Source organism: Poromitra crassiceps (assembly GCF_964638095.1).
Source record: "Poromitra crassiceps genome assembly, chromosome: 8".
NCBI classification, from domain to species: Eukaryota; Metazoa; Chordata; class Actinopteri; order Beryciformes; family Melamphaidae; genus Poromitra; species Poromitra crassiceps.
This window is the reverse complement of record NC_139629.1, coordinates 34,954,615-34,979,525: the sequence shown is the minus strand read 5'-3', so window position 1 is coordinate 34,979,525 and position 24,911 is coordinate 34,954,615. Positions and strand designations below refer to the sequence as shown.

Here is a 24,911-nt window from a genome sequence, read left to right as displayed (position 1 = left end):
TAAGACCCAGTTCATTAACACAGTGGTTCTCAAATGGGGGTCCGTGGCACTTTGCCAGGGGGTCCGTGAAAAGTTTTCAGGGAAAATAAAAATAAATTTCATTTTTTTGTTGTTGCAAAAGCTTCATAGTTCAACGAAAATATTGTATGCTTTAAATCTAAAATGGTTCACGGATTACATTCTAATCTAAACAAACCGATCAATTTAAAAGTCAAGCACGCTACCGTGGAAACAATTAAGCTTAGCCCAAAATCAACAAATCAGAAATGAGGGGGTCCCCGGTATATTTTCTATCTTGTAAGGGGGTCCTTGGCTGAAAAACATTTGAGAACCTCTGCATTAACAAACCATGATGTCAGAAGTGGTTTTCCAAGATAATATGCGTTTACGTCCACGGTCAGCTACGGCTTAGACCGAGCGTGTCCTTCGATGGTCCCCTCACTGCCTCCATGTGTCCCACGCCACACTCAGACGAAGATTTGATTTTGAGCGGCGGGCGTGAACAGAGTAGTCCTGCACGGGGTGCTGGTAGTGACAGCGCTGACATTCTAAGTGCCAGATAAACATCCGTCCAACAGTGCCATCGCCCTGACGCGACTTTACAAACTAAATTGCAGCGGTGGGCGAGCCGCCCGGCGGGTGTCACAGTCGTATTGGGGGGCGTGATCATTAAAGCATGGCTATTAACCCATTGATACCTGATGCAGCATTTGCGTGTATATCCCTCATTTGTGTGTGTATCCCTTTAAGGCCGTGAACCGCGGTCTTAAAGGGATACACACACAAATGCTGCATCAGGTATCAATGGGTTAAGGCCACATCCGAGGATCTGCTGAGGTGGGTGAGCGGAGCCGGAGGGCAATTAAGAAACCAATTCTCCATCCAGCTCCAGCGCCTCACCTCTGAGCTCACCTCTTCTTCATGTCCGGGGCCGTGATGTGACGGGTGAACCAGGCGGTCTTTCTGTCATTGACAAGAGAACAAGAACATAGAATGAATCATTGTTTTATTATTAGTGTGTTTATATTGCATTTTATTTAGGCAGAATAAGTCAAAGGTCAGAAATGCAATACCACAAGAAGAGGGGTTTTGTGTCCAGCAGAGAGAGGAAGTATTAACACAGAGACCACTATCACCCCCTAGTGGGAGTTCTGACACATCTCCTCCACTATAAGACCAAACTGACAACAAGCATTACTATGTGTGCATGTGTGTGTGTGTGTGTGTGCGTGTGGATGGCTTCCTTCCAGTAAAACGACCCACTACTAACTAACCTTGCCAGCTTCGCTATCCGGTCGACCGGAGTCTCTGTCGGAGGACTTGCCGCTGGTCAAGCTGTCCAGCGAGTGACACGACGTGGCTTCATACAAAGCCTCGTACGGGCTCTCCTCCTCGGGGCCCAGGGCCAGCCCCGAGATCAACTCGCTCACCTTCTCCATGTCACCTGAAAACACGGGACAGTCAGAAACGCACGTGCGTGCAGATACACGCAGGTATTTATAGCTGCAAAAAATAATAAGCAAAAAGCTGAACATTACATTTGTCCATGCTTTGCATTTAAACTGCTGACTGAACAGCTTTCAGTGCAAACTCAACACCTCGACGCCCTGTGAGATCTGGTGAATCGTACCTTTTCTCCGTGGGCCGGGACTCTCCTGAGGGGGAGGCACTGGTGGAGGGGGAAGGTCTATATCGGGGGGTTTGCCAGTCATGTGACCTGCAAATAGACAAACAGAAGATCATATCGTCACCCTCTTAAAACAATGGCCTACAGTACGTCACTTTTTGAGGAAAAGTATATCTTTGCCTAAATCGTCTCTTCATGATGCTGGCCAGCTCTGGCAAAATGGCCTAAGTCCTTAATTGAAAAGATCATGCTGTTCCTACCTGCTAGTGCAATGGCCTATGTCAAGCCTGTGACTTAGGCCGTTTTATTTTTGCCTAAGTCAAGACAATGTGACTTAGGCAAAAATAAAACGGCCTACCTAAGTCACACGCTTGACATAAAATGCAACTGTAAGTCAGTTTTATTTTTTTTGCCTAAGTCCCAATGGCACGTTTGTAAATTGGCCTAAGTCATCTAATCAGTCATCTAATCGTTTTATGTTACATAATTGACAGTGTTATTTGTATGTCAATAGTCATCTATTGTCATAAAAAAAAGTGGAATGATTAATAATATATATTCGGTATTTGGTTCAGTTTTTTATGTTTTCTGAAAAACTTGAAAAAGTGACTTAGGTCCATTATTTTAGGAGGCTGACGATATCGCAACTGGTCAACGTGAAGTCAAGAGGATTCCCACACCGTCGCTCTGCGTCGGGGTTCTTTACCTTGGATGAGAGCAGCTATCTGCCTGCTGATCTGGGAGGGCATCTCTCTGACAGTGTCCAGCGCCGTCAGGCCCTTGTAGTCCACCATGTTCACGTCAACACCTGGCCGAGGAACAGCAGGGACACATGTCATCTCGTTAATAGGTGTTTTTTTCGAGTGCTGTCGTCGGGCCATTTTGTTAAGAGTGGCGAGTGCTCGGGTTGTGTGGCGTGGAGGTCTGACCTGCACTCAGGAGTTTCTGCACCACGTCAGTCTTCCCATACAGAGCGGCTTCGTGCAGGGCGCTGCCTTTCTCCGTCTGGACCGACAGAGGAAGAGAGATGAGGAAGAGACACAGACCGAGGCAGAGAGAGTGGAAAAACAGCCATGTGATGGTGACAGGGCTGCACGATTAATGGTATTTTCATCGTCATCGCAAAATATGATCGTGCGCAATAAACTCATCGCAAAGACTGCCTGAAACGCAATGAATAACAAAAGTGGTTTTATTTACATGCGTCATGCATTCCCACTCAGCATCTGATCACTTTGTCTTGTGTTGTAAATCCAGCGTACACCTTTCCCTTGCAACAGTGCGCTCCGCCCCTCTGCCAAAGCCCAAACACGCTGTGTGTAGTTTCAGCTAGAGTCAGTGTGTAATTCATTTCTTTATTCAGTGGGCATAGGCTATGTTTGGGGTCTATGTTAGCATTATTAAAGCAGAAAGACATAGGAACTGTATAGCTAATGCATACTTTAATATTTGTTTATTTATCACAAGTCGTATCGTCATCGCTATATTGAACAATGTTATCGCACATGGCAGATTTTCCTCATATCGTGCAGGCCTAGATGGTGAGTTAGTAAGAAAAGTAATGTTCTGTGTAAGTACTACACATGGCATAGTAATGTTCTGTGTAAGTACTACACATGGCATAGTAATGTTCTGTGTAAGTACTACACATGGCATAGTAGTGTTCTGTGTAAGTACTACACATGGCATAGTAGTGTTCTGTGTAAGTACTACACATGGCATAGTAGTGTTCTGTGTAAGTACTACACATGGCATAGTAATGTTCTGTGTAAGTACTACACATGGCATAGTAATGTTCTGTGTAAGTACTACACATGGCATAGTCATGTTCTGTGTAAGTACTACACATGGCATAGTAATGTTCTGTGTAAGTACTACACATGGCATAGTAGTGTTCTGTGTAAGTACTACACATGGCATAGTAATGTTCTGTGTAAGTACTACACATGGCATAGTAATGTTCTGTGTAAGTACTACACATGGCATAGTAATGTTCTGTGTAAGTACTACACATGGCATAGTAGTGTTCTGTGTAAGTACTACACATGGCATAGTAATGTTCTGTGTAAGTACTACACATGGCATAGTAATGTTCTGTGTAAGTACTACACATGGCATAGTAGTGTTCTGTGTAAGTACTACACATGGTAATGTTCTGTGTAAGTACTACACATGGCATAGTAGTGTTCTGTGTAAGTACTACACATGGCATAGTAATGTTCTGTGTAAGTACTACACATGGCATAGTAATGTTCTGTGTAAGTACTACACATGGCATAGTAATGTTCTGTGTAAGTACTACACATGGCATAGTAGTGTTCTGTGTAAGTACTACACATGGCATAGTAATGTTCTGTGTAAGTACTACACATGGCATGATGACATCTAGAGACATTTTGTGTTTGATCCATCCTTTCCTCTTATCTAGACAGCCACACCACTTGGACTCCCCTGTTACTGCTATTGTGTTAGTGCTTAGTTCAGCCTACAGGAAGCCTTTTCAATCCAATATCAATATGTCGGCCGAGATTCTTCTATTATATTTACACATTATATTACACAATGTTTTTGCAATGATCCCTCAAATATCAAACACTTGACAAAGATATGACTTGACATGACTTGAGATATGTCATGTAGGCAGGATATTTTACAGCTTATCAATCAACTTTGTTGTCCAAAATGACGTCAATGCAATGAAACAGTAAACTTCACTGGGAATTGAATAATTATAAATAAATACAAAATAAATACAAAAAACAACAAGAACAAATATCAAATATAACTTGAGCTAAGAAAAAAACATCAAATATACACAGCTTAAAAAATACAAAATAAAGAAATAGCGGCAATATCGGCCAACATATCGGCCGATAATATTGGTGGACCGATATATCGGTCGGGCTCTCAATTTGATCGTGAAATAGATGGCAAGGCAGCTATTTATGGTATTATATAAGCTATTATATATATAAGCTATTTATTTATTCTAGCTAGAACCCGTGCCCACTTCACTATGGAACAATTATTTGCTTGAGGATCTGATCCTTTTCCAGCTCACAGGACCAGGCTAATTGAAACCTGCAGGAGGCAGGGCCTGGAGGAGACAGGCTGGAGGACCTGGGGGACACTTGACTAGACGCCTCAGTCTTCAGACAGAGGAAAGGAGTGGGTGGGGATGTAGCTCGAGACAGATGGATGGCACAGTTTGGTACAGAGTGGTGGGTGCCATGGGGCTGGGTGCCATGGGGCACCACCAGGGGGAACAAGGCCAGCTCTGCTGCGACAACACAGCATTTCTTTTACAGACCAAAGCACTTAAGAGTTTGACATTTAATCTCATAGCTTTAGCAGGAAGTGCTGCAAGGACAGATTATGTTACCCAACATGCTTTGGGGCCATGACAGCATATTCAGACTTGAAATAAGGGGCGCATTTGTTTCATAGATTGCGTCCCGCATAGTTCATACAAGGTCACACCCAAGGGCCGGGTATTATCGGTACTTGACCAAAATAACCCAAGTAGTATTGAAACTTCTCCAGTCAAACAGAACCTGCATTCGATCCTTTTTGGACGCAGACCTAGAAAAAAATTACTATCTGTATGGTTTTGCTCGCAGCCAATCAACGCAAGCGTTCTTCGATTTAAAGCGATGTGTGATTGGGTCCACTAGCCGCAGCAGCTACAAACCATACAGTCTGTGCTGGTGAAGTCGGTGTAGCTGACGGAGTTGGTAGTAAGCGATGCCACACACACACACACACACGCACACACACACACACACACACACAAACTAATATATACACACAGCCACACACACCTCGTAGTTGATGTCCATGCCGGTATCCAGGAGCACCTCCACCACACACAGGTGTCCGTTGCGCGAGGCCAGGTGCAGGGGCGTGTGCTTCTTGGCGTTGCAGCTGAGCAGGTTGGGGTGGGCGCTGAGCAGCAGCTTGACCACCTCCAGCCGCCCGTACAGAGCGGCCAGGTCCAGGGGGCTCTCGAACTTGTTGTTCCTCATGGTGGGGTCGGTCAGCTCCTCCAGCAGCAGCCGCACCACCTCCGAGTGGCCATACTGGGCAGCGCAGTGCAGCGGCGTCTCGTTGTCGTTGTTCTGTCGGGGAAAGGGGTGAAGAAGAAGGAGGAGGAGAAAAGAGGGGGGAGGGGCACGGCGGGAGAGTGAGAAGCAGCACAGAAGTGACACACAAAGAAGAGGAAGTGAATAAGGGGATAAAGGCGATCAGGAGACACTGGACTCAGGGGTGAATCACGGTCGGGTAATGAGTAGGGAATAGGTGAGGTTTAAGCCAATCAGTGCCAAGAGCTCACCAAATTAGCGGGTTAAAAGGTCGTGAAAAAGCACCAATCGTGTCCAAGCATATAATGAGGCCCTGGGGAATGTCTGGCAGTGTGTGTGGGGAGAGAGGGTGCGCCCGCCTGTGTGGAGGACTAGCAAGACGCGCGCGTACGGTACCGAGACTAATGAGCAAAAACTCCGCCAAGTGCGATCACGACTCGATCAAAACATCAGGTGCACGTCGGCCAAAGATGAATACATGGAAACAAGAGAAGCCAGCGCTCAGAATGTCCTTTTGTCTTTTAATTAAGCGGGCAGCTAGAGAGCACGGACGACGACGGACCAGGGGGGGGCCGGACTAATGAGGCCAGGTGGTCGGGAGCCGCCCCTCGGGTGGCACGACACGCCGGAGCCAGCGGGGGCAGTAGCACAGCGGCTGGGTGAGAGGCAGCCAGGCAGATGGGAAGCAGACACGTGGGGTCAGAGAGGTCAGAGAGGTATTGGCACTGCATGGGCACAAAGAGTGAAGCCTGGCTCATTAGTGTTTCTCTCCACTCGAGAGTTCTGGTTCTGATTCTGGTTCTGTTTCTAGACTCTAGAAACAGAACCAGAATCTAGGGGCAATAAAACATTATTTTGCGGAATATTTTTTCATTATGATCATTATTAATGACAATACTTTGTTGAGGGAGCCATCTGGGACATCTTTCCCTCAGACTGAGAGATTGTATCTTCTTGCGATCGGACCAAGTGGATTTGCTCCCAAGTGGCCAAGAATGGGCCTTTTTCACAGCTGCCATTTTGTGTCTAAACGGCAGGGTAAACACAGGTGCAACCAACTCACTATTTTGGTGCACCTGTGCTACTTCCTGCCTTTTAGACACAAAATGGCTGCTGTGAAAAAGGCCTATTAGGAGAAGTTCTGCAGAAGATCGCATCAGGTCGCACCCGATGCGAGAATGATACATTGTTTTGTTTTTTAAGCTGGTTCGGTTCCCATTCACACAGGCAAAAATCTAACGGTCCAGATAGCAGATGGGTTGCCAACCCTCCGGAAAAAAAAATAGAAATAAAACTAAATGAAATGTTAAGAATGTGTGTGCATTGGGTGTGTTTGTTATTTTCATGGGTTTTTGCTGGGTGGTGCTTTTGACATATTTACTGTGTTGGTTTTCTTGGTTGTTGGTTACGTTATTTAGCAACTGGCAATGTGTGGTGACGGTTGACGGGACATGCCTGTTGCGCAACTGCTATTGCATCACGGTGAGACGGAGAGAGAGAGAGACAGATTTTAGTGTTGCATAATGGTGACTGACAGCATTATGTAAAGTAAAGTGCACATTTCCAAGATGGTAGAAGTACTGATTGATGCTGTGAGTGCGGGGCAACATAAGGTGAATATACTGATCAATACTGATCAATACTGATCAATACTGAAAGACTGGCAACAGCAGGACTGTCTTTAAAGACACAATCCTGCCTACAAAGGGAGCATGAGAGTGGCACCAGCACCGGTCAATATCAGAGCGAGACACCCCAACGTCCAGTCACTTCTGTGCCACGCCCACTTAGGAGACGGGTGGTCAGCCGATGAAGTTTCATTTCATTGACCGAAAGCCAATGACAAGCTGACGACCACCACGGCCATTTAGGAGACCCCGAAGAAGAGTACCATGTGTTATTCTCGGCGAAGCCTGCAGTGGGGGGTGTCTCTATCAATATTAAAAGTCTCTGGTCTGCTGGCATGAAAAAAACACTATGACCACTGCTCTCAATCTCTTAACCCATTGATACCTGATGCAGCATTTGCATGTGTATCCCTCATTTCGCTGCTGTCGTGCAGAAACCTTGTATCTCCAAAAAAGCTATTTTTCACAAGGAAGAAAAAACGTTCACATTTTAATATACAGTGTAATAGTAATAACAACATTAATAACCAGTAATATAACATCTTTCACTGGTCCAAAGTACCTGAAACTTTCACAGGTTATTTTTTGGTAGACCCCCTAAATCCATTTATGAAATAAAAAGAAAATGGCCCAATTTGGAGATACAAGGTTTCCCCCCGACAGCAGCGATTTGTGTGTGTATCCCTTTAAGACCGCGAGCCGCGTTAACGCGGTTCGCGGTCTTAAAGGGATACACACACAAATGCTGCATCAGGTACGCGAATGGAGGCATGTGTTGAATATGCAAAATCCAGTCTGTGAGCATACAGCTCCTTTGTGTCAGTCAACACTGTCAGACGCTGCCAGCTCTGGTAGAAGCACATGCTCTGTGAGAGGCAGAAACAAAGGCCTAACAGTTGGCCATGGGCATGAGAAGAAGGCCCACATGGACCGGGCGGTGCCAGGATGGGTGGCTCGGCTCCCGAGGGGGACATGGCCAGCTGTGCCACTGAAGACAGGACGTCCTGTGGAGACGAGGGGACAACGGGGGGGGGGGGGGGGGGGGTGGGCGCTTTGGGGGACAGGTGTCAGTACAGTGGCCCCGCCCCCTTTCGCTTTGGCTCTTTCACAAAGAGCTGGCGCCAGATAGGATCAGCAGGTAAACTCTCCTTCATTGTGAGAGAGGGTGGGAGAGAGAGAGAGAGAGAGAGAACGTGAGAGAGAGAGTATCGTAGTACACTGGAGAGAGAGAGAGAGAGATAACCTGAGAGAGAGAGTATCGTAGTACACTGGAGAGAGAGGGAGAGAGAGAGAGAGAACGTGAGAGAGAGAGTATCGTAGTACACTGGAGAGAGAGAGAGAACGTGAGAGAGAGAGTATCGTAGTACACTGGCAGAGCAGGTCACAGCTTGAGCGGAGAGAGAGAGAGAGAGAGAGGAGGAGGAGCTTGGCGGGCGAAGAGAGAACAAACCGACACCTGCCTATCTAAACAGAGGAGACCGGTGAGAAACAACCTCCTGCCTCAGGGTGAACTGAGCTAAACAAATAAAGATCAAAAAAGAATATGCTTCAAAACAACCAAAACAAGAAGCTGACCTAGTTTTCCAAGGCAGTTCTCCAATATTCTCTCTCTCTCTCTCGTATAAAAAGACAGATATAATACACAGACACATACATTTTAAGTTAAGTTAAGTGCATAGACACGCGCACACTACACACACACGCACGCGCGCACACACACACACACACACACACACACACACACACACACACACACACACACACACACACACACACACACACACACACACACACACACACACGGTCTCTCTAAAGAGGAACAGTACATAAAAGAGCATGCCGTCTTGCATCAGTGACGCACCATCGAGCGTTTTGTCATCATCCCAGACGGCTTTTTAGACAGATTTACTCCGACTATTCAGATGACTTCAGCAGGCAAACACATGCCAGCATGACATCAGCGTGATTCACTCACTGCCTCAGATATGCAGGTCTGCTACCTCCGACAGCACTCTCTCAAACAGCACTAAGGGTCTGCTACCTCCGACAGCACTCTCTCAAACAGCACTAAGGGTCTGCTACCTCCGACAGCACTCTCTTAACACAGCACTAAGGGTCTGCTACCTCCGACAGCACTCTCTTAACACAGCACTAAGGGTCTGCTACCTCCGACAGCACTCTCTTAACACAGCACTAAGGGTCTGCTACCTCCGACAGCACTCTCTTAACACAGCACTAAGGGTCTGCTACCTCCAACAGCACTCTCTAACACAGCACTAAGGGTCTGCTACCTCCGACAGCACTCTCTAACACAGCACTAAGGGTCTGCTACCTCCAACAGCACTCTCTAACACAGCACTAAGGGTCTGCTACCTCCAACAGCACTCTCTAAAACAGCACTAAGGTATAGTTCTACTGCAGGGAGAAGTCCATTTCATTGTGAATCATGCAGGATTTTCTCACAAGATAATACTAGAGCACGACCGATACTGGATTTCTGAGGCCGATACCGATATTAGGGAGTAAAAAAAATTGATATATCGGCCGATATTCTTATATTATATTATACACATTATATTAAAAAGATGTTGGGCAATGATCCCTCAAATATCAAACACTTTACAAAGATATGACTTGACATGACTTGAGATATGTAATGTAGGGAGGATATTTTACAACTTATCAATCAACTTTGTTGTCCAAAATGACATCAATGCAATGAAACAGTAAACTTCACTGGGAATTTAATAATTATAAATGACTAGAAATACAAAAAACACAAATAGAACAAATATAAAATAGACATGGAGTTAAGAAAAAAGATCAAATATACACAACATGATGACTATAACTTAAAAAATACAAAATGAAGAAAATATCGGCAATATCGGCCAACATATCGGCCGATAATATCGGTGGAGCGATATATCGGTCGGGCTCTAGATAATACCGGAGTGCAACAAAAGATACACAAGAGAGAGTGTTTCCATGTTAACTGAGATCAGTGCTTAGGAGGAGCAGGATCTTGGTTCGGGCCCGTGCCTCCTCTCTCTACTTGCAGCTCTTTGGTCGGTGCCATCATCTCTGCATAGCCGTGTGTCAGCCAGCATCTGATCGCGTTAAACATGGCCGACCAGCCGCTTGACTCCCACAGAGCAGGCAGCAGCGTGACACAGACCCTCGCCCACTGTCTCTCTTGATGCTAAGCTATGCTAAGCATGCTCCCCACATAGGGCCCCGTCTGCACTGCCCCTCCAGGGGGACACACACCCCCCACCGCCCCACACACACACACACACACACACACACACACACACACACACACACACACACACACACACACACACACACACACACACACACACACACACACACACACACACACAGAGTGTTGCTCCATATATTAAGCTTATAGTGCAGATAAAAACCTGGCTCTCTAAATATTTGCTGAATTTACCGAGTAGATAAGTAGATTACTGTACATTCAGATTTAGTAGACTATGATTTCCAGTGGAGGCACATAACATTATTAACATAGGATATAGCACGTTTTTGGTAGGAAGTGCAACACATCTTAAAGGAACACTCTGCCCATTTTCAACCAGCTTTGTATCATTAGAACATCAGTAGTAGATCAGAAAACTGTAAACTGTTTTGAAGTCTGTCATTTAATTTGACAGTTATTGAGTGTTAAAGTGTGGACCAGTGACATCACTGGTCCACACTAACTCAAATTAATAACTAATTAACTCAAATCAACTCTCAATAACTGTCAAACTAGATGAATGATGAATACCGTAAATTCCGGACTATAAGGCGCACCGGTGTATAAGCCGCACCTGCAGAGTTGACTGTTTTTTACATATATAAGCCGCACCGGTCTATAAGCCGCGGGTGTTTTGATGTTTAATTACCATATGTAAGGCTTCGTGCACAGAGGGGATTGTCGGGAAAGAGATGGCTGTTTGGGGAAGCTCCCATTTATTAACATTTCAACAAAACAAAAGTCAGGTCACTAATCCCCAGACAAAATCACACATTGTGAGATGCTTAAAAATCACCATCGGCGGGAGCTTTACTCCAGATGCTGTGCAGCCAAGAACACAAGTGAAATTCGTTCTCTCGTGACCTGTGGTTCTCAACGTGATGGACGATTCACCTTTCTTGTTAACAGTCCTAGTGAGAGGCAGGTCGAACGTCAAAGGCACTTCATCCATATTTATGATCTGCTCCGGTCCGATGGAATATTCCTTGATCTTTCTTTGTGTGAATTCGCCGAAGTTTGTAATTTTCTCCTGGTAGTCGGGAGGGAGTTGCTGACACAGTCGTCCGCGCCCTGACGGACAGTCCCTTTCGTCTCGGGTTTGTGCATGATCCTTTGCTGCTGCTGCTGTTGTTGTTCCTGTCTCGCTACTGTCTCAGACATGGCTTTCAGGCTCAATCGCCGCCATCGTCGTAACACAGCCAGTTCTCCATCTTTTGAAGCATGATGTTAGATTACAACGAGCTAGTTGTGTGGCTTAGCCTTCCAAAATGTTGCTGTTAGTTTTTTAGAATGTAATACATAGAATTGGGAATGTTACATTCAATTTCATTCAGACTGTCTTTCAGGCTCAATCGCTGCCTTTTTCCCCCCGGAGCGAGGGAGGAGGGAGGGTGTTTTACCGTAGTGGCTGAGAGAGAGTAGTGGCACAGTGCTCCAATCAGGTCGCGAGGCACATTTTTTGCAACATCATCCAATCAGGGTCTCGCTCTCATAATGTCTGTCTTGCTCTCGTTCTGCCTCATACCAACATCCATAGATTTTGGAGGTTCCCGAGTGGCCGTTTGCTGGAAAAATCCATAGATAAGCCGCACCGTTATATAAGCCGCAGGGGGCAAAAAAGGCCAAAAAACGGGAAAAAAGCCGCGGCTTATAGTCCGGAATTTACGGTAGTTTGACAGTTATTGAGAGTTGATTTGAGTTAATGAGTTATTAATTTGAGTTAGTGTGGACCAGTGATGTCACTGGTCCACACTTGAACACTCAATAACTGTCAAATTAAATGACAGACTTCAAAACCGTTTACAGTTTTCTGATATACTACTGATGTTCTAATGATACAAAGCTGGTTGAAAATGGGCGGAGTGTTCCTTTAAGGCTGTTGTAGCGCACAATACGTACTGTAATAGCTGCGTACTTGTGTTAGTTTGGTCTACTCCTGTCACATGGTATGTCTTGTCTGTTTATCATGTGCTGTCCTGCTGTGTACTGCTGCACCTGTGCTGCCAATCATGTACTCATGCTGCATGTCATGTGATGTATGAATGAATGAATGCTGAATCACAAAAGCTGTAACTTCCTCGTCAGATGCCACCACTAATTAACCGGGTCAAATTCCTCCTCGTTGCATTTGACGGCTATAAACATTCTGACTGACTGTGAGTTCACTATGAGCCATAGCAATACAAGCCGTTACCTGAAACACAACTACTGAAATATCAATGGTGATCTCTATGGTGGCTACTGCAAGCACAAGCAGACATATTGATTACATTATTTCACAGGCAATACTATTAAAATAAAAAATATTCTGTCATTACAAGCAGTTGAAAAGGGAAAATGCAAAATGACACACGGGGTAGTAAAAAGCGAGTGGCCTGATTTAAAACTAATTTTACAGATCTAACAACTTGCAGTTTAACATTTCCCATTTCAAAACAGTCTTATACTGCATCAGTTTGTGATTTGTCTCGTCGATCACGGTCTTATTCCTTATTATTATTACACACACACTATATTACAGCAGTACATCTAGTATGTTTGGTGGGTTGATATTGATAATGCTAATAATAATAATAATTGATAATAGAGGACTGGATGAGCTCCAACATCAAATCTCACTCCAAAAACACTGATCAGCCGCCATACCACCACAGGCCATGTGAGCAGAGCAGTCAAACAAAATAATCATCATATGCTAACAAGACAAGCGCTCTGGAGGCTATTATGCTAAACGCCTAGCAGCTTAGCCACCAACGACTAGCAGCTTAGCCGCGAGAGGGAAGAGATTAGCTTCCGTAAAGGCAAAGCCAAGACTTCCTGGACAGTTTCTGCTCTTTTATGTAAGATCCAGACTTTACTGTGGTAACACTGACAGTGACAAACCTCGTCCTGATCTAGAACGCAACGCAGTGCCTGTCAAACACCACCAGATGAAGAAGGTCTCTGCTTATTGAGACGCCCCACGCTAACGAGATACATCTGAGATGGCACAGTGTTTTGATGCTATACACACTGTGGAATATTCTGAGGGGAGAAGAGAGAGATGGATATACAGAGAGTGAGAGAGAGAGAGATGGATATACAGAGAGTGAGAGAGAGAGATGGATATACAGAGAGTAAGAGAGAGAGAGATGGATATACAGAGAGTAAGAGAGAGAGAGATGGATATACAGAGAGTGAGAGAGAGAGAGATGGATATACAGAGAGTGAGAGAGAGAGAGAAGGGGGGATGTTATGGTTCTTGCAACCTGGAGATGCTAACACGGTTTGACTAGAGAAGGCTGTCACGTGAGGCGCGTGCTGGCAGCGGTTAGGTCGGCCTGCCCCCTGTAGTGGTGGTAGTGGAGGGTGGTGGGGGAGGGCAGCCTGCCCCCTGTAGTGGTGGTAGTGGAGGGTGGTGGTGGGGGGAGGGCAGCCTGCCCCCTGTAGTGGTGGTAGTGGAGGGTGGTGGGGGAGGGGAGCCTGCCCCCTGTAGTGGTGGTAGTGGAGGGTGGGGGGAGGACAGCCTGCCCCCTGTAGTGGTGGTAGTGGAGGGTGGTGGTGGGGGGAGGGCAGCCTGCCCCCTGTAGTGGTGGTAGTGGAGGGTGGGGGGAGGGGAGGGCAGCCTGCCCCCTGGTGGTGGTGGTGGTAGTAGTGGAGGGTGGGGGTGGTGGTGGTAGTAGTGGAGAGTGGGGGTGGTGGTGGTAGTAGTGGAGGGTGGTGGTGGGGGGAGGGCAGCCTGCCCCCTGTAGTGGTGGTAGTGGAGGGTGGTGGGGGGAGGGCAGCCTTCCCCCTGGTGGTGGTGGTGGTAGTAGTGGAGGGTGGTGGTAGTAGTGGAGGGTGGTGGGGAGGGCAGCCTGCCCCCTGTAGTGGTGGCAGTAGTGGAGGGTGGTGGTGGGGGGAGGGCAGCCTGCCCCCTGGTGGTGGTGGTAGTAGTGGAGGGTGGGGGAGGTGGTGGGGGAGGGGAGGGCGATCCGAGCAGCTGTTGCAGCTAGTGTGCCACGGGCTGCCAGGCTCACTGCATGCCAACATTCACAGCCTCAGTCTTAAATCCCCCTAGTCTTTGTGCACACATACAAACCATGCTCTCTCTCTCTCTCTCTCACACACACACACACACGAGCACACACACACACACACACACACACACGAGCACACACACGCACACACACACACGTACAAACTATGTGCTTATCATTTGATATAGAGAGAGTGATGTGCGGTCTCTGGAAAGTCACCACCCCACTGTGAATCACATGATCATCATTCTTGACAGACTGTTTCAAAATATGTTTTCGTATTGTTCAAATGTTCAAATTGAATTTCTAAACTGTTTTTTGCTCAGCCTGCATAGAAATAATAATATTTTCGTATTTGTTGTTCACTTGTCGTGCATTCCAGAGGAAACAAGCTTCACAATCGTACAACAACATGGAAGTATAAATTGTGCAGAGTGTGGACCCTCCTCTCCGTCTGTCGTGTAGAGAGGGGAGGATAGTTTTCCCCTCGTGTCTCAGACACACACTCCAAACACAACCGACTAAAAAAAAGCCTCCTCAGATCAACCATCTCTGCTCTGAAACGCTCCTCCGGTAACAGCTGGTTCCGACAGATACCGCGAGGGCACGCCCACAAATATGCAAATGTGAACGACATGACAACAGCGAAAGGGAGACCCTTCAGTTAACCCATTGATATCTGATGCAGCATTTGCGTGTATATCCCTCATTTGTGTGTGTATCTCTTTAAGAGCGCGAACCGTCTTAAAGGGATACACACACAAATGCTGCATCAGGTGGTATCAATGGGTTAAATAATAAGACCCCCCCCCCCCCCCGCCTCTTCCAATCATGTGCTGGAGATGCGAGCGAGTGGTGGAGGATGCGGGCGGAGCAGACGCTGATGGCGCTGGACGCCGAGGCGACAGAGAGGAGAGAGAAATGCGCGTGCTGCTGTCAGACCGTGGGCGTTGTTGTGCCTGAGGGGGGAGGAGCTAAACAACCTCTGCTCCACAGATAATGAGGTGGCCAAGGCTGAGGAGATGATGACCCATGTTGCTGCTGCTGCCCGTCAACAACATCCTCTGAGACACTGTGCCTGACAGGAAGGCTTACGATCCACGTCCAACCGGAATGTGTTGTTGTTATGAGCTTATATCCGCCGGCAAAAAGACAAAAATAGTGTGGCCTTATTTTTGGTTAAAGCGTCATTTATTTGACTTGTCCCGTGTGCCGTTTGATTCGATTTGAGTTTTCCACAGTATATAAAGCTGATGCGCAGTGAACAGTGTCTGTTCACATTGTCGACACAGCACCCAGACATCTGAGCCTCAGCCTGGCTCAGAGGACATGATGTAGTACACAATACATACAGCAGTGATGCTCAACCCCAGGCTCTAGGGCCATTATGTGGCTCCTTTATGGGTAGTTGGGGCTCTTTTCAGTCAAAACAAAAACAGCAATCTATTACGCCCCCAACCAGAGCCGTGTATATAGAAAAGTCGCGACATCTCCGTTCACTCCAATGGACCAGTTTTTTTACTCTCAAGAGTTCCAGGAAGTAAGGTTCTGGATGAAGCGGCGCTGTTGAGTTGCAGCAAAATGGACCGTTTGTGATGTACTTTGAAAGGGTCAGACGTTTAAAGAATCAAATTGTATATTATCTGCTTTATTTTAGCATGCAAAAGTAGCGCGAGCCTCCTTCCTGGCTGTTCATTGGCTACTGAGTCGCGCATTTTGGACCTCTGCTGACGCCACTCTCTTACTAGATTGCTCTGGCCCCCAAACCCCTCAACCGTCTGAACAACCAATCACAATTCATCTCAGGTCTCGTGCTTTGCACGGGCACGAGACAAGTGCAAGGGAAAACTAGCTTAGCATGAAACATAAAATGGCTAAAGAACATAAGAACACACAAATATGAAGAACATTGAAAGAGGACTGGGAACTCTGGGGTTTTTCTCTGTGTGCATGGGTTCTGTCTGCTTTGTGATAACGTCATTTCACAAATCAAAAGGTCCAATTTGCAGCGCCATCACGAAAGCAAAGCACCCAAGGTTCAGTACCGACCTTCCTGAAAGGTGGAGAGCTAATGGGCTGAAGAGCACAGAACCAAACCGGTTTCAGGGAGGAAGGAAACGTTTTTGGATTGTGGCTCTTGCAAAAATATTTTTTTGTCAATGTGGCTCCTGAGTAGGGCCAGGTTGAGCACCACTGACATACAGTATTGTAATAGACAGGAGACCTATATTAGGCCATGCAGTCTGGGAGAAAGGTAGCACTGATGGGTTTCTATATGAGTCTGGGCAGATTAGACTTTATAGTTTATTATTTTCCCAAAGAGTAGTCGCATACATACCAGTAAAAAAAATTATAATGGTAAGAAAGTCTGGGGGGGGGGATGATACAGCTTGATTATACAGCTTGATTATGTTGATTACAAAAAATTGATAATTGAAGACTGTCACAAAAATGATTGATTGATTATTTATGCTGTTAGTTAAATCACTAATCCTTATTAATTAGGCCATATCACTCTATAGATGGGTTATTCTTTACAATGATACTGATATCATATCTGACACAACAGGAGGTCTGAAACCACAGAAAAGCTGTAGTATATAATATATACATCAGGATTAATTGTGATCATATTTCTTCCCTATTATTGTACTTGCTTTCAAACTTGTTCATGCAAATGTAATGCAGGAAACCTGCGTAGGTCTCAACACTCCGATAACTGGGTCAGTCCAGGTGGGATCCCTGAAAGTACAATCAAACAAACCACTGTGATAAATAGTTGAACAGTGTACTGTTGCCCTACTGAGACATTTGGAGCAGCATCGGAGTGTCCTATCTGCTGCAGATACTATCTATCAGTAGTAAGAGACTAGAGCAGCAGATAGAATGAATGAATACACATCAGTGTGGCTGGCTGGACCGGGACTACAGAGAGGGAGGGAGGGAGGGAGGGAGGGAGGGAGGGAGGGAGAGAGGGAGGGAGAGAGAGAGGGAGAGAGAGAGGGAGGGAGGGAGAGAGGGAGGGAGGGAGAGAGGGAGGGAGGGAGGGAGAGAGAGAGAGAGAGGGAGATTTGAACCCGGTGCACCCCTGAAGGAGACTCTATCCACTTAAGCCCTGATCCTCCAGGAGTCCTGACCCCTCCTTCATTGCCCCAACCGGAACGCCCACCCCCCCAACCCCCACCTTTCATGACCGGCTATCTAACTTGACTCTCTCTCCCCACAAACAGGCTGTCTTCTCCACTGGGTCACTCGCCACCTCTGCACGGCCAATCAGCCGTGACACTGTTGTTACTATGACAACGTCCCACCTCTCTCTCTCCTCAGCAGCAACGCAGGCTCACAAGCACAAACGGGGAAGGGTTGTGTGTGTGTGTGTGTGTGTGGGGGGGGGGGGGGGGGGGGTAGGCACAAACACATTTACACACTCACACAGACGAGCGTGGCATGGAATGCTCTTTTTTGATGCTGATGCGAGGAGACTGGTACACAGAAAAGCTCCCATCCTCCTTCTCACGTGATGACAGGGGGGGGGGGGGGGGGGAGACAGGATCCACCCCGCCCACTAAGTCACATGATGCCATCGCCGTGACCGCGGCAACCGCCGCCAGACTCCACCGCATCCCTGTTTCTCATTTATTCATAACAAGTGTATCAATTATTCAGAGTCATAACCAGGTAGTGGCCCCAAATCCAAAATCTCAATACACAGAAATGTGATGTTGACACGTGCTCACTGCTAAATCCCTCAAATAGACTAAAGAGAGACAAGGCGGAGACAAAACGCAGCTGAAGTCCAATACTGCAGGAGGATTTAGCTGTAATATATATATATATATATATGTAATATATACTGCTGCCTGGCACTGTAAAGAAAGCCTGCCTCTCCATCAAAAACGCTAAGAAGCTTAGTCCCAGAGGAAATGGCCGTGACAGTGTTCAAAAATAGTGTTCGGCGGCGTCCTCCTGGGGTAGAGACAGTCTGTGATCAGAGCATCCCAGGGTAACGAGGTGGCTTAACGAGGTGTTAATGACACACTGAAATAATAAAAGAAGGCTGGTCAAAACATGTAGCCCGCACTGACTCCACGTGAACGCACGAAAAGATGACGAGGAAAACATGTGTCCGTAACTGTAATCGAGCGACGTTCGCGGTCCGGCCCGTCGCCACGGGGATTTCCTCTCATCCCCCAGTGGATGTGTGTACATTAAACAGGGCCTGATGCTGTATATGATTCCCATAATTCACCAACAGTGAGGTCGTGTCAGATCAGAGGCAGTCATGGAAACAGGGACATTTACTTGCGAGCTGGAGGAAGTGGTGCGCAGTGAAAAGGAAGACATCCTCGACGACAACGTCAGAAGAAAACATCAGAACATCTCAGTAGTAGAAATGCGTGTGTGACACAAGTCAACATAGAAACAGAAATCCACAAGACGGGTATCTACCCCGACACACAGAGAGTGAAAAGGTGTTTCCCCCCCCCCCACAAAGCGTCCCGTATCTCTGCAGCAGAGTGGCAGTGCAAGCAGCAGCTAACAGCTAGCGGCTAGCAGCAGAACCTAAACCCAAGCATGGCAAGCCAGCACCAACAACAAGACAGGAGATAGGGATTGAGCGAGGAAGAAGAAGCACTTGAAAGAGGACACGTCCTCTCTCTGCACGCAGCAGCACTGTGTGTACACACCTTGGCGTTAATATAGGGGTCAAACGGCCCACAGCGTTTGAACTCTTTATGCTCTACAGAGCTCTGGGAGAGAGAGAGAGGGAGGAAGAGGAGAGAAGCTTTTTTCACACAATCAAGACAAGCAATGAACCAATGATGGGTCACGAATGAGTCAAACTATAAATGAACCAAATCAGATTGAGTTAATGAACAAAAAGAGATGCCATGAATGAATGAATGAACAGTGTGGGAGAAATGACACAAAATGATCAGAGATGTTGTTGGTTCTGCGCACGCACTTCAGGGCTCCAGCTGGGAGAACTGAGGCGTGGGTAAGTCTGATTCGAATGCTTCTTAATGCCTGACCTGTTATTCACCTTATGTAGCCCCGCCCACTTGACCCAGTTGTGTTGTGACTTCCTGTTCAAAACAACGTTTTGTTTTACCTGCTCACTAGTACTGTACTGTCACAGGAAGTGTCAACACAATAGGAAGTAACTGGCTGACCCCTGTGTTGGAACTATCGGATCGGAATCTGGGGGATTTTATTTTATTTTTGCAATTGCAGCACGGGCCGCGCGCACAGTGGGCGTAATTTGCCCATGTATAATAGTATCCTTCTTTGCCTTGTATATTTTCTTAATTTTGTCTGCTTTTTGCAAGGTATATTTAAAAAAAAAATCTTTAATCGGCCAAATCTTTGCCTATAGACGGTTTTAACGTGACAACAAAAACATTCTAAATTGAACCCCCACTCACTTCCTGTTGCAGTGTTTGCTATGGACATAAAAGAAGAAAAAAAAACATTCAAGTGCAGGACTGACCATTCCGTGAAAACCGTCTATACAGCTGAGCGGCGAAAACAAAAGTAACGATGTCGGGTGAATATTTCCGCAGTTTGCCGAATGCTGAGAAAAAGGAAGTGCTGTGGGGTTGCGCTCTGGTGAAAACCGTCTATACTGTATATGCAAGAAAAATATCGGTATCGGAATAATATCGGTATCGGCAGATATCCAAATTCAGGTATCGGAATCAGAAGTGAAAAAATGTGGGTCGGTGCATCCCTATTTGGAACATAAGGTGAATAACATATCCATAGAGGGTTTACAGTTTTCTGACTTTTTTTTGTATAGTTTTATGAATTTGTGAGGCTCATGATGGGTCATTTCTACCCAGCCCAGACAGGACAGGTCAGAGACGATGCTGGTTCTGGTGCTCGGTGGCTGTGCAGGGAAGCAGCCAAAACAATGATCAAACATTATTATGAGTTAAACAGTTAAAATGGTTAAAGCGAAACAAACAAGCACTGACTCCTCCCATTAGCATGATGAGCGTCAAGTCACTTCATAACAAATATTATATCAGTCAAGTCACACTCATGATGCACTGCGGTTAATGCACTCACTTCCTGTTTGACACAGTCATGTTCACTTTAAAAAATAACAGCCAAAAAAAACAAAAAAAAACCCAGACAAGACATGCCATGCTACACTAGAATATTAAACTAATTTATTTATGATTACTGGCTAAAAACCATGATTAAAGCATGACTGTGAGGGCCACTAGAGCTCACCAACAGTGCTGGAAAGAGAAGCATTCATGGATTATTGAGCCTGTAAAATGTGTGTTAACTTCATCACATAAAATGTAAGGATGAGAAACCCTTGCTGGGCTGTTTCTTTCTTCTACACCAGAACACATAGTTCTGTTGTGGTCGTAGACAGACTAGACACTGAATTTGGCAGCGTTGCTAACCTCACTAGTGCCTTGTGACAAGGTCTAATCTGCTGAGCTGGTGGATGTGTTTGCAAAGGGAACAGAGAGAAACACGCTAGTCTAGAGAGGCAAAGTGCAACGTCACTGCCTGCTTCAGCGCTGTACCAGAGATTTTCTTCTGCCATTTATTTTCCCATAGACATTTCGTAAAATGCTTATAAAAATTGTTTTACTTGTTCAAACCAAACGGTTCAGATATATTTAGAAACAGGAGAGACGACATAACATTTCACTGGGACCAAAACGTAACAAAGAAAAATGCAGATTTAAAGAAAAAAAATTCGATGTTGTTTTTTTAAGTTTTGATCCCATTCTATGGTCTCTCCCGATTCTAAATATATCTGAACCGTTTGGTTTGACCAAGTACAACTATTTTGATAAGCATTTTTCAAAATGTCTATGGGAAAATAAATGATGCGGATGAAAAATCTCTGGTACAGTGCTGAAGCAGGAAGTGACGTTCCACTTTGGCTCTCTCTCTACACGCGCGCACACACACACACACACACACACACACACACACACACACACACACACACGCACGGGGGAGAAGATGCCTTGTCAGACCTGCTCGTTGAGCTTGGGGTGTGAGGGTCCTTGGTGAATGAGCAGTCTGACGATGCATTGGTCGCCCTTCCATGCGGCCAGATGGAGCGGGTAGCAGCCCTTGTTGTCGGCGATGTTGGTCAAGGCCTCGTTACGTAGCAGCACCTCCACCACCTCGCTGCAGACGCAGAGAGACGCAGAGAGACGCAGCAACAGCTCAGACAATGCCAAGAATACAGACCGCACTAATAAATACACAATGGCCGCCTAGCAGTCAGCCGATCAATAGCGTTATCGTCCCAGTGGGACAATTCACTGTGAGGCCAGACTTCATTTAAAGCAGAGCGTAAACAGAGTAACTAAAGAGAGGCAAAGTGAACGTCACTTCCTGCTTCAGCACCGTACCAGAGATTTTCACCCGGCATTTGTTTTCCCATAGACATTTCGTAAAATGCGTATAAAAAGAGTTTTACTTGGTCAAACCAAACGGAGACCATAGAACATTTCACTCGGACCACAACTTAAAAAAACAACATAGAAAAAAGATTTTCTTTCAATCTGCATTTTTTTTTTACGTTTGGGTCCGGGTGAAATGTTATGTGGTCTCTCCTGTTTCTAAATATATCCGAGCTGTTTGGTTTGAACAAGTAAAACTATTTTTATAAGCATTTTACGAAATGTCTATGGGAAAGTAAATGGCGGATGAAAATATCTGGTACAGTGCTGAAGCAGGAAGTGACGTTCACTTTGCCTCTCTATAAAGGCTACAAGAGGCGTATCGCCCCATTCCCCCCAGAGCCAGGTGAGTCTGACCTACCTGTGTCCGTTTAGGGCGGCGTGGTGGAGGGGCGTGTATCCTGTGCTGTCCACACAATTCACATTGGGGCCTCTCCAGATACTGTTAAAGGAGTAGAGAGGACAGTTAGACCTCCGTAACACAGACGCAAGCAATGCATGCACACACACACACACACACACACACACACACACACACACACACACACACACACACACACACACACACACACACACACACACACACACACAAAGCTGAACTATTAATAATAAAAAATAATAATAACTTTTGCCATTTCCAATCTTGCTTCTCCAAAACGAGGTATTTTATTGCTGCTGGTAATCTGCATGAATAGGGTACAAGATTGGTAAAGAAAAAAATCATGACAGTAAATCAAACAAACCAAATCCTGCAAAATGACTTTTTCCTTTATGACAACAAGACAACTGTGTGATTACATTGCATTTTAAATCCATTATTGAAATCAGTTTAAATTAAATCCACTATTGTCAATTGCCAATCCAATTGCAATATTCTGTCAAATAATCACAATTGGATTTTTAACAACCCCCCCCCCCCCCCCCCCCCCGTACACACACACACACACACACACACACACACACACACACACACAAGCCCCCCCCCCCCCCTCCCCCCATACACACACACACACACACACACACACACACACACACACACACACACACACACACACACACACACACACACACACACACACACACACACACACACACACACACACACCCTCTGTAAAGGCTTTAAACTGTAGGTGTGGCTGTTTCCATGCTGATCGCTATCTGGTGTCCCAGTCTCTCACATAGCAGCTGGCTTTCAGCCCCGTAACACACAAGCACCATGGTTCACATCTCAGCCCAACCCCACCTAGGTTATACACCCCAGCTACACACAGGTACACACGCCACCCACCCACGCACACACCACCTACACACAGGGTTACACACACACACACACACACACACACACACACACACACACACACACACACACACACACACACACACCACCTACACACAGGGTTACACACACACACACAAACACACACACACACACACACACACACACCACCTACACACAGGGTTACACACACACCCGTCCTACACACAGGTGGGGGGCGTTCCTTCCTGAAAGGAGTGAGAGGAGAGGAATGAGGAAGCATGGCTCAGCACTCAGCAGCACAGAAACTAGGAAGTCAGGAAGGAAGGAAAATGGAGAGTATCTCTCTGAATGAGCTAGTTGTGTCTAGTTTGACACATGCAACTCCATCAAACCTAAACCTGTTTGTTCCATGATGAATCCTAAAGTAGACCGAGGCTTTGGTTCTGCCGGGCCTAAATAATGTGGTTGTGTATACATCACATCACACTACGAGAAACGACTATGAAACAGTTATTTAGACAATACAATTAGCAACCATATCAACCATATGGAGCCAAATAATAATGAAGAGAGAGGAGGATATATTAGTGCAAGGTAGGCCCACGCTAGCCTAGCCTAGCACGCTAGCCTAGCACGCTAGCACGCTAGCCTAGCATGCTAGCGGCTAGCCTAGCACGCTAGCCTAGCACGCTAGCGGCTAGCCTAGCACACTAGCGGCTAGCCTAGCACGCTAGCGGCTAGCCTAGCACGCTAGCCTAGCACGCTAGCCTAGCACGCTAGCCTAGCACTCTCATTCACTTCAGCTCAATTCAGCTGTCGGCTCCGATTGGCTTGTTTCTTTTGATTTGCAGAGGAGGGACAGAGTGAGGAGAGAGAGACGTCTCAATTCTGACCTTGAAAAAGGTGTTTTTTCCGACTTTCTAAGTACTGTAAAATCACAGCTGCATAACCACAGACCATGACTGACATATTTGTGTACACTACACCCCTGGGTATAGACTGTCATGAAATTTTCACGCAGCCATTTTGGATAAATTGATAGTCAATAGACAGAGAGGAGGGACAGGGTGAGGAGGAGAGAGAGAGAGAGAGCGAGAGAGAGAGAGAGAGACAGAGAGACAGAGAGAGACAGAGAGAGAGGAGGGACAGGGTGAGGAGGAGAGAGAGAGACAGAGAGAGAGAGAGAGAGAGAGAGGAGGGACAGGGTGAGGAGGAGAGAGACAGAGAGACAGAGAGAGAGGAGGGACAGGGTGAGGAGGAGAGAGAGAGAGAGCGAGAGAGAGAGAGACAGAGAGAGAGACAGAGAGAGAGGAGGGACAGGGTGAGGAGGAGAGAGAGAGAGAGAGCGAGAGAGAGAGAGAGAGAGAGAGAGGAGGGACAGGGTGAGGAGGAGAGAGAGACAGAGCGAGAGAGAGAGAGAGAGAGAGAGAGAGAGAGGAGGGACAGGGTGAGGAGGATAGAGAGAGCGACGGGGGAGGGAGTGGGAGGGGAGGAACGAGGGATGGAGGGAGTAATTAAAAAAGGACGTCTGCCTAAGCTGGAATGCCACGGCTGGGAGGGATACAGGAATGCCACGGCTGGGAGGGATACAGGGCACTCTGAACGACT

At 46.4% G+C, this 24,911-nt stretch overlaps 1 protein-coding gene across 11 annotated transcripts in view; it reads right to left on the bottom strand.

Moving 5' to 3' along the window:
• LOC310781716 (ankyrin repeat and SAM domain-containing protein 1A) overlaps positions 1 to 24,911 on the bottom strand; it is a gene marked incomplete at its 3' end in the record, with an annotated part of 115,263 nt that overhangs the window by 70,294 nt on the left and 20,058 nt on the right. For 7 of the 11 annotated variants that reach the window (XM_083642324.1, XM_083642328.1, XM_083642318.1 and 4 more), the window contains exons 2-10: positions 22,407 to 22,487; positions 21,611 to 21,767; positions 19,289 to 19,351; positions 5,449 to 5,745; positions 2,557 to 2,632; positions 2,334 to 2,435; positions 1,631 to 1,717; positions 1,275 to 1,444; positions 901 to 963 (exon numbers count right to left, since the gene is read on the bottom strand). In XM_083642324.1, the coding sequence (XP_083498450.1) occupies positions 901 to 963; positions 1,275 to 1,444; positions 1,631 to 1,717; positions 2,334 to 2,435; positions 2,557 to 2,632; positions 5,449 to 5,745; positions 19,289 to 19,351; positions 21,611 to 21,767; positions 22,407 to 22,487 (1,096 nt within the window). The remainder of the gene's footprint in view (positions 1 to 900; positions 964 to 1,274; positions 1,445 to 1,630; positions 1,718 to 2,333; positions 2,436 to 2,556; positions 2,633 to 5,448; positions 5,746 to 19,288; positions 19,352 to 21,610; positions 21,768 to 22,406; positions 22,488 to 24,911) is intronic. The other 4 variants (XM_083642323.1, XM_083642319.1, XM_083642327.1 and 1 more) reach the window with 2 other exon arrangements.